At 40.5% G+C, this 10429-nt stretch overlaps 1 protein-coding gene across 1 annotated transcript; it reads right to left on the reverse strand.

Annotated features, from left to right (window-relative positions):
- Positions 1–40: 40 nt before the first annotated feature.
- On the reverse strand, positions 41–9490 carry LOC109035227 (uncharacterized). Its single transcript, XM_072306534.1, has 4 exons — positions 7870–9490; positions 5490–5707; positions 2936–3316; positions 41–694 (listed from the first exon to the last, which is right to left on the reverse strand). The coding sequence occupies exons 1-4, from the start codon at positions 7964–7966 to the stop codon at positions 152–154; spliced, it is 1239 nt and encodes a 412-aa protein (XP_072162635.1). The 5' UTR covers positions 7967–9490; the 3' UTR covers positions 41–151.
- Between the last annotated feature and the right edge of the window lie 939 nt (positions 9491–10429).

Genomic DNA, 10429 nt, shown 5'->3' on the forward strand with positions numbered 1-10429 from the left:
AGAAGAAGAGGAAGAAGAAGAGGAAGAAGAAGAAGAAGAAGAAGAAGAGTAAGCCTTTGTCTGCGCAGGAAGCCAAGTAGCACACGCTGCTTGTAAAATGAGCCTAAAAGATGAGCCCGTAATTGGAAAATCCATTCCGCATTTCCTACCGTCAATAGACGCCACAAGAGGATTTAGAGATATCGAGCAATTTGACAGCGTGACTGGAGCGGAGGGGCGTGTGGAACCAGGACACGATGACGTTTTCCGACGGGGGGTCCGACCAGCAACAATAGCTGCCCAGCAGCGGGAGATCGTCCATGGCCGAGGCGGCCGTGACGTTGTCGCGGTGGCTGTGCTGGACCAGGCGGCTGCTCTGGCACTGCGAGCTGTAGCTCCGCGACGTCCGCGTCTGATTCGACGTCGACGTCGACGTCACCCCCGACGCCCGCGCCACGTGCTTGTTCTCCGCCGACCGGAAGTAGTCGTCGTCGTTGGCGAAGAACGGGTCGATGGCGTTCGGCCCGGTGTTCTTGGCGTTGTTCACGTTCCCCGCGTCGACGCTCCCGAAGTTCCCCTTCTCGAAGTCGCTGTCGAAGGCCTCGAAGTTGAACGGGGTCGTCGAGGTGATCTTCTCGGGGGCTCGCGTCGTCCCAGGCGTCGGGTCGTTCAGCTTGAACGTCAAGTCGTCGTCCTGCGAATCCAGGTTTTTAACCTGCAAAATACAATCAAGCATATCGACGGTGAAACTACCAGACCACGTATCTCGGTTGCGTGTTTAAAAATCTACGCTCCATTTTATCTTTTTAAGTAGACCAAATCAATATCATTCCTTCAAATTTTCACAGAATTTTCTCGCACAAGAGGAAAAATCACGAAATTTTCAAGATGACGTCAGAGTTTTTCATTAAAAAATAAAGTATGACAGGAAGTCTGCGACGTCGCAACCGAGATACGTGTTGGTAGTTCAGACGATATACTGCCGTGCTAAGGAAGAACGCCGTATCAACAGTCGAGAGTTGCCACATTCCCTTCGATAAAATATTTATTTTTTTAGGAAAGTTATGAATATTTTTTCGCGGAATTTTCACGAATTGTAGGTGGAATTGCATACAAAATTATCTGAAAATTCGAAAGGAAAATATTCATAAAGTTACCAGGGAATTCGTGTTTTATCAAAGGAAATTCGGCAACGCCTGAAGGTTCATACGGCGTTTTTCCTTGGCACGGCAGCATAAGTCAAAAAGACACTACTCTAGAAAAAACTATGGAGTTCGCCCTAATGCCCCGTGGCGGCTACGAGGCGCAACCTCAAGAAAGCGCATCGCACTCTCTTAGGCTCCCTCTGCAATCCCCCGTTAGTTAATCTCAATAGAGGAGGCTCATTTAGGGGACATCTCCTATTGATAGCTGCAAAAATCACGAAAATCTCCAAGGTAGATCTTTAGAATTCTTAGTCTTAAAAATTCTGTGATCTTGAACAGATTTTAAGGTATGTTCAAACCTGCCCTAAAATTTTTAAAACTTGCAGAATTGTTTATTTTGTATTTTTAATTATTCACAGGGACAAATCATTTTAATCCCTCGCAAGGGTCTTTTTTCAAAGTTATCCTGTTGGATTTAACTCAAAATCCGGTAAACTTGTCCTTTTCATGATGCTTTGTCAAGGATCTCTTTAAATTTAATAAAAAATTAAATGCAAATTGTCAACATTTTAAAGCATAAAATATTCAGTGTAAGTCCATTACGTCATGAATAATTACTAAATCTAAGCATCCTTCCTTCTTCTTTCCTCCGTTCTTTCCTTCTTTCTTTGTTCCCCTTTTCCCCCTCATTTTTTCAGGCGAAAGGGAAGTGGCGCCCCCCAAGCCCCTCGGATCCGCCTATGGTTCCCCTATTTTTGCTCATGATCACTTATCACGATGTTGGGTAGGAACACTTTACTGATCGATTCTTGAACATAGCTCCAAATGGAGATGTTGCATGTGTGAGGAATTTGCGATTTGACTGTTGATTCTTACGTAAAAGTTTGCGAGAAACACGATGGTGCCACTGGCTTTCTCCGAAATCAACTCCCAAGCTCAAAAAAAGCTCTCAAGTTGAGGCCAAAATGGAGGGGATATCCCACGCTATCCTGAGAGTCCACCTCTACATCAAGACAAACTCTTCATGCAAAGATAGGGAGCAAATACATTGACAGGGCTGCCACTTTCTTTGGGGACTCTAAAATTGAAAACACGGCATCCCTTCCCTGCTAATGTATTTGCTCCCTATCTTTGCATGGAGAGCTTGTCTTGATGTAGAGGTGGACTCTCAGGATAGCGTGGGATATCCCCTCCACTTTGGCCTCAACTTGAGAGCTTTTTTTAAGCTTGGGAGTTGATTTCGGAGAAAGCCAGTGGCAGCATCGTGTTTCTCGCGAACTTTTACATAAGAACCAACAGTCAAATCGCAAATTCCTCACACATGCAACATCTCCATTACAGACACGGCGGATACAAAGATTTACAGATAGAACAGAGAACTGAAAGTTTCAGCTGGCGTTTTTCGAACTATGCAAGCGCTAATTGGACCACATCTTGCAGTTAGGAACTGCAATTCTGGCTCAGTTTAGAAACAATGTAGGCGCCACTATTATCCCTATGCACATACGTGTTTTTACAGATGAGGCAGAAATCCTAGTTCCAAATTTGCAAAATGTAGTCCAATTTTGCTTGATCAAAAACTGAGATCTCGTATTGTCACTCAAACAAATATTTCGGGCTGGAAAGTTCGGAGTCAAATTTATAGCGGAAGTTCGCATCCCAGGCCACACGGAAAGATTTAAGGCCTCTTTTCAGAGAAAGCCAGTGGCACCATCGTGTTTCTCGCGAAATTTTACAAATTAACCGACAGTCAAATCGCAAATTCCTCACACATGCAACATCTCCATGGGAAAATATAGATTGGGTGGTACCTCGTTGCTCTTGGCGCGGCTTTTGCGCATCTCGTTGACGATGGCCATGGCCGGGATGATGGCGAACGCGATGACGCGGGTCAGGAACGCCGCCACCCGGCCGATGCTCGAGGCGCGCGTCTCCACCTGTCGCGAGCTCCCCCGGTTCCAGAACAGCGCTTCCGCCGTCTCCGGCAACTTTTCCGGCTTTTCCGCCTCGACCGCGGACTCCGGATCCTCCGTTCCGGCCGGACTCGTCGAGTTTCGACCATCGGTGTGTCTGGCGCCTCTTTTCCTCGTTCCATTCGTATCTTGTCGCGCCAGCGTGAATCCGTAAACTTCTCCGCCGTTTTCGGAACTTATCCGGACGGCACCCGTCCCTGGCAATGTCCAATTTCGGCTCTGAAACAATATATCAGGCAAGACGTTGTCCGGATCTTATTCTGTTTCACAACTTCATATATTGTATTCAGTGGCGTGGCGTGCTTTGCGATCTATCGATATTTCCCTGTTTGAAGCCGTGGTAAATAATCGATTATTAAGGTGTTCGCTGCGAACACCTTGTTTATCGACACTTTTCCATAGGTTTAAATGGCCGATCAATCGATATATCGCAAAGCACGCCACGCCACTAATTGTATTGTGATGTAGCAGGCAATCAATCAAATCGGGCGTTTTATCTAACACCAAGGTAGATAGTCAAATGTTGAAAGTTTGTGGGATTTTGTAAATCCATGGTGAAGAGCTCACGAGTTTTCGATATTTTGGGGGGAAGATTAATTGGACGTATTTCTGTCAAACGGAACTAAGCGCCATACGGAGAAGAAGGTAAAGGGGGGCTTGGATTGGCGGCGAAACCGGGCGTCGGGCTCATTCTGTCCTATACTCGCAATGCTTTTACATGGCGCTTAGTTCCGTTTGACAGAACGCGCTATCCGGCATTCTAAATTCCTCAAAAGGAACTCAAATTGGCGCTTAGTTCCGTTTGGCAGAAATACGTCCAATTGTCAAAACGAACTCTTTCTCGTTTCTTTTATTAAAATTATTTATTTTATGACATGCTGAAAAATTCAAAATAATTGTTCAGAATTCAAGAGATAAAATTAGGATTGTATGATGTACTATAAAATGCAATGGACCACTAGACAAGGTACAAATTTAAGCGATCTGATACATGTTTCTTAACCAGAATTTCACGTAGAAAACGATTCACACAACGAAAATTACTGAAACCAATTCCTAACGAAGGTATTGACGTTTTTATTTCACATTGGTTACGAGGAATTTGAACTGCCCGCTCACAAGAAACTCAAAGCTCTACGTGAGTCAAATTGCCCACTACAACGGTTTCAGCTTCTCAATCGAGCAATGTTTATTTCCCACTGTGTGTTGTTCAAAGATTGAGGTTGCCAGATTTTTATATTGCAGAGACTGTCATGATAACGTTTAGCGCGCGATGTGAATCACGTAGAGCATTGAATTTTCATGAGCGGGTGGTTTGAATTCACGCATCAAGAATCATTAAATATCTTCGTAAGGAGTTAATTTCGGTAATTTTCGTTATGTGCATCGTGTTTTACGTAAAATTTTGGTTAAGAAACATGTATCAGAATGCTGAAATTCGTACCTTATCTAGTGGTCCATTGTAGATTTCTCATTTTTACAGAGAATTCTTACAGGAGCAATGGATTATTATTTTGTCTAAAATTCCGAAAACAATCAAAATTTCAATCCATAAAAAAAAGAATTAGACTATTGCCGCAGGCATTTGAAAAAAATACCTGATTTAACCATTTCCCTTCGATAACTACAAACTCAACTTTTAGAAAAATTGGGGGTGAAACCCTCAAACCACATATCTCGATTTGCGATGTTGCAGATTTCCTGTCATACTTTATTTTTCAGATGGGAGACGGTTCAACGTCAAGGCATAAGAACTTCCGTGATTTTTCTTTTCCTTGAGAGGATAATTTAAAAAAAAAAACTTCAAGGAATAATCTTAATTTGTTCTCCTTAAAAAAATAAGAAAAGGAGCGGAGATATTAAAACACCGCAGACGAAGGCACGTCGTTTAGAAGTTTCAACATCGAAATACGTTTATGTACATACGTCGGAGCTTTGCAGAAATGGAAGAGAAAGAGAAGCATGATGAATGCACTGATTTTCCTTATACATTATTTTGTGGCCACGTCGACTGGGCAATTAAAGTAACCTCGTAAAAAAGCGTTGAATAGCATGTGAAAATCAAGGCCGAATCTGTGTCATTATGAGGCTCCTTTAAGTCCTTAGCTAGGTACAGATTATGCAAGCACCTAAAATAGCTGCAGGAAAAAGGTGTTGAGTATCATACAGGAATGAAGGCGCGTTAAGCTGAGATCATGTTATTAACCCACTATGACTTTGGTATTACTGATTCGTAATAACGTATTTTTCGATCTTTTAAAAACTGCAATTTTTTCTATGTGAAATCTTAATGAATCCTAATGAATCTTTCCTATGTGGCATAATGTCGCAAAGTTTCATCGTCCATATATTTTGAACTCCTGCTTAAATTTGAGGTGTAAAATGATTTTACCTGCTCATCTACTTTCCCAGTTAGGGATTTGAGGCCGGAGATATGTAGAGTCCAATGGCCGGATGAACCTTCCCAATTTTGACAAATGTGACGCCATTTTCCATCTCCGAGCTTGACTTCATTTTTCATCACAAGTTTATCCTTAAGCCAAAATTGTATTGAGGTACCACCGTCCGAAATCCACCATTTAAGGATTCCATCAGAATTCTTTGAATCGCCTGTTGGATCAAATTTTAACATTTTTAGGCACATCGACATTAAAAGTTTAGGTTGTAAGGTGAGGTTGGGTAACTGGGCAGGAGTTCGGAGAAAAATGTCAAAATTTCAACTTCATGATTTTTTTCCCATCATTATATTGACAGTGGAGGCTACTTTTAAATTTTTTTTAGTAAGTACAACACCTTGTCTAAATGTAGGAAGAGTCAAAAGTCGAATTTCATCTTTCAATTTTTTCCCACAAATTTTCAAAAATTTCCCGTTTTTTTCACCCAGTTACCCAACGTCGTGGGGTAACTGGACTACCCCCCCTTAATTTTTGAGGGGGGCATTATTTTTAATTCTCATTGGCCAGAAAGTGATGTCCTGCTCATGAAGGTTTAAGAAAATGTCATTTGAATGTATATAAACATGTTTAAGTGGTTAAGAATGATGTCGTAACAGTTAGCGGCAAAAAAACCCTCAAATCTGAGAATTGAATAACGGTAAAAAAAAATTGTTTCCTTGTAGATAAATGCTTAGAACTTTCTGTATTACTACTTATAAAGTAGTATTGTATACCAGGACACTGTTTGGCCACTTTTAGTGAGATTAAGCATGATACATTTTTAAAAAATGAAAAAAAATTAAGCCGCAAGGCTGATCTGGGATAGAGTCAGGCGCCAAAAAGTTCCCTTAATTTTTAAGGGGGGCATTATTTGTAATTCTCATTGGCCAGAAAAGAATGTCCTTCTCATGAGGGTTTCAGAGAATTTCATTTGAATTTATATAACCATGTTTAAGTCGTTAAAAGTGATGTCATAACAGTTAGCGGCAAAAATGTAATTAAGTAATGCTTAAGTTATGCTATAATTGACTTAAGTTAGAAGTTTAGTGTGCTGGGAACCCTGATTATTGGTCTTTGGCACTTAAAAGTCCACAATAGTCAATTAGTTTTGACATTTTCAGAAGTAAACAAACACCGAAGCACAGCAACCTTGCAATGGGTAACTGGGCAGGTGCCACCACTGCCACCTGCCCAGTTACCTTGGGGTGGGTGCCCAGTTACCCCACAAAGGGAAAATTTTCAAGGTAACTGGGCATCAACCCTTTGCAGCCAGTATTTTCATCCAATTACGTTGTAATTACTCACGCATTACACAAATACATCATACATGAAGAAGAATTGTCAAAGTTGAATAAAATACTTGCTGGGAGTGAGATATGAGGCTCTTTTCGGGACCACCTCCGGCGTTGTTTTGAAAAAAAAGCTGTCCAATTTTCGGCACTTCACCATTCACCATAAAATTTTTTTTTGAAGTTATGTTTACATGTTCTAGATGGTTTACGTCATAATGAAGGTATGCCAACAGTGAAAACAATTTTTGCACTAATCTGGTAGAAATACAGAGGGTACTGCCCAGTTACCCCACCGCCCAGTTACCCAACCTCACCTTAAACACAAATATTAGGCGGAGTTGAATCGTGTTTTATTCGATAGAAATCTAATTCAGCCTCTGGTTCAGATTTTCTGAATCAGCCTCTAGTCCAGGTTTTCTGAATCAGCCTCTGGTTCAGATTTTCTGAATCAGTCTCTGGTTCAGATTCTCTGAATCAGTCTCTGGTTCAGATTCTCTGAATCAGCCTCTGGTTCAGATTTTCTGAATCCGCTTCTGGCTCAGATTCTCTGAATCAGCCTCTGGTTACTTATAAATTAAAACATTTGGTATAAAAACGGATATGTTTTCCGTATTATCATATTTTTCAGAGGTAACAGTTTGTTAAAAGTAACAATCGAACCAATGGCAATGTAGTATAGGCGAATGGCACTAGCAATCTGAAATTTAACTTAAAAACAAGATCGTCACAGCATGAAATAATCACCATTCTTTCGAACATCTTAAAGCGCAGCTTAAAGGTGACGAAACTTAATAAACTTATTGGTAAAATGTCAGAATTCGATATACTTTTGTAGATATTTAAAATATTTTCTCTGCACACAAGAAGCTCGAGAGTTTCTGGTCACCTCAAATGGCGAACTATCCTCTCAGTAACTTTTACAGAATATTTGTTGTCTAATTGGGTTTTGGCAGCCACTTAAGTATACTTTAATGCTTAACGTTATTCGATTCGATCTCCAGCATATTACAAGTTCTTCTACTAAGAATGATTTGATGAGACTTACGTGGATGGTAAGAAAAAATTGTTAAGTTTTTTGTTGTACTTTCAAGTTTCAACCATGTGCACGCTGTAAAGTCATTTATCGAGTTGACGTTTCTCATTGAAAACTCCACTAACTGAAACCAATAAAAATCGTATGTTACGGCTCAGGCATTATCACATCTGAAGTGTGCTGTCGTGCTAAGGCAAAACGCCGTATCAACATTCGAGAGTTGCCAAATTCCCTCTGATGAAACAGTTATTTTCAAGGCGGGTTATGAATATTTTTCTTTGAAATTCACAGGAGCTTTAGAGGAAATTGCAAACATAATTGCACGACAAATTGAAAGAAAAATATTGATAAGTTTACCGATAAATTCGTGTTTCATCAAATGAAATTTGGCAACGCCTGAGGGTTCATACGACGTTTTTCCTTAGCACGGCAGAGTATGAACCCTGCCATGCATGTATTCTTCGGAGACCCAAGGCTTCAACTTGAATTTTACGGCGACTTTTTTCAGGGAAAAAAAAGCCGTTTTTTGAGCTTTTTCCATAGCAGAGACGGGTTTCTCGATGAATATACAGTGGAAGCACCTTGTTTTATAACGAATACGGGGTCATGCACCAGCCCCATTATATCAGAGGCTTAAGAAAATTTCGATCTCGCAATCTTGGAAAAAATTAGGAATTTTAGGACAAATGAGCACTTACGAAAAAGTCGTCTGAAAGTGCAATGATGATTCAACATGTATCTGTTTCGTATTTGCGTTATGAGCTGTCCACCCACGTCATCAGAATTGTTCAAAGGGCTGGGCTGAACAGAACTGAGAATTTTCCAAATCCTCCTGTCAAACTTCCAAGTTGTCAATATAAAAATGACCTCTCTCCCTGATTGGCAAAATACCTTTGCTTCTTCAAAATACTACCACGCCTATGCCACGCGCAAAATGATAAACATCATTGTCTTGACATATACCACTTTCTTATAAAGATGTGTTCTCGAGGGACAAAAAATCAAATTAGTAAGGAGGCAATGTGATCGCTGATATTTTTTGTGCTTCAAAAGATACACCGATGTTTTTTTGTGTGGTAGGCTGTGAGCTTGCTATGCAACGCGGCTTCTCGAAATCATCGTAAAATCAAGACTTTCGTTTCAGACCCATGTAATAGCAATAAAAACTGTTCAGTCTTCCAGTTATGCAGCAGGTGTAGCCACGCTCGTCTTTGAAGGTTAGGCCAACTCTTTCGGCGGGCGTACTACTCGCATTTTTTGCTTGAACTTGCGGTTTTCAATCACGCGCGCGACGATAGAGGAAAACCGGAGACCGTTCAATTATGAATGACAGAGCTTCTTAAATGACTCCTATTTTATTAAAGCGCCTCTTATTTTCGCATCACCGTGTTTTGACGTTGTTATTCGCACAGAGATGTATTTTTAAAAAAAATGTTCATTCTCCAAGTACAAGAGTGATCAGTGATCACGGAAGAAGAGGAATACAGTGATGTGTATGTAGCATTGCAATCCATTTAGTGAAATGAAGAAAATAATTTATAGGAAACTAGAAGATAATGGTGTCTCATCAACTTATGCCTCACGCGCAGACGTGGGCCTCATCATCTCAGAAAAATTCCAGGTTTCAGCAAAATGCGAGCTGATAAATTCTCCACCTTACATTAAGACTATTTATCTTTATTATACTGCCGTGTTAAGGGAAAACGCCCTATGAGCCCTCAGACGTTTCCAAATTTTCTTCGACAAATCACACGCATTTTCAGGAAAATTTTGAATATCTCCCGATTTTTCAGATGATTTCTTTAGTAATTAGATCTAAAAGTTCAGAAAATTCAAGGAAAATTATTCGTAGGATTCTTCAAAAATAAATATTTCCTGGGAGGAAAGGCGACTCTCGAATGTACATTCAACATTTTCCCTTAGCATGGGTATTCCTCAGTATGGATTTGTGTGCAACATACTTCCTTTTAGCATAAATACGTCCACATTAGTTTAGCAGAAAACTCTCAATCCTTAGATATCTTGAACTAACCTAAACACTTGATTTAACTAAACTTTTTGGTTGATTGGACCGAAAATTTGTAGGTTTGACCAAATTGTTTCGGTTGATCCATATCTAGAAGAAAATTCACCCGAAGTAACCAAAAACAAGGAAAGTTCTAACTGCTTGCACTTGTTGTCATTTAAAATTAGATTTTATAAGCATCCAGAGTACGATGGAATTACCTGGAAGGAACTATTTGAAAATTGGATTTTCCTCAATCCTATAGGCTCTTTGATTGACGCCTGGTCCGAGGATGGGTTGGGACTTCGAACTGAAGTGGCATTTCCTTTTGAAATTGATTCTGCTAAAGACCACACGTTTTCACCTGCGATGACTATGACAAATTTCAGGTAAATTAAGCACCAGGCGGGCATTGATCTCTGCGGATGACACTTCTGTTTCCGTCTCTTGGATTCCGACTCCATGAAAACCTTTGCTCTTTTCTCGTTGTTTCCGATCTTTATTCCGAAATCTGAAAATAGAGTAAAAAACATTGTAGTCGTCTGAAACGTTGAACTCAATACTCAA

This window comes from Bemisia tabaci, chromosome 1 (assembly GCF_918797505.1).
Source record: "Bemisia tabaci chromosome 1, PGI_BMITA_v3".
Classification (NCBI taxonomy): domain Eukaryota; kingdom Metazoa; phylum Arthropoda; class Insecta; order Hemiptera; family Aleyrodidae; genus Bemisia; species Bemisia tabaci.

Bases quoted from the DNA above. Each gene is read 5' to 3' on its own strand.
- LOC109035227 (XM_072306534.1), bottom strand. From the start codon at position 7,966: ATGAGAAACGTCAACTCGATAAATGACTTTACAGCGTGCACATGGTTG. The intron at 5,708-7,869 runs GTAAGTCTCATC...TTGATCCAACAG, and splicing joins AATTTTTTCTTACCATCCAC to GCGATTCAAAGAATTCTGAT. The intron at 695-2,935 runs GTACCACCCAAT...TGTATTTTGCAG, and splicing joins GCCGCGCCAAGAGCAACGAG to GTTAAAAACCTGGATTCGCA.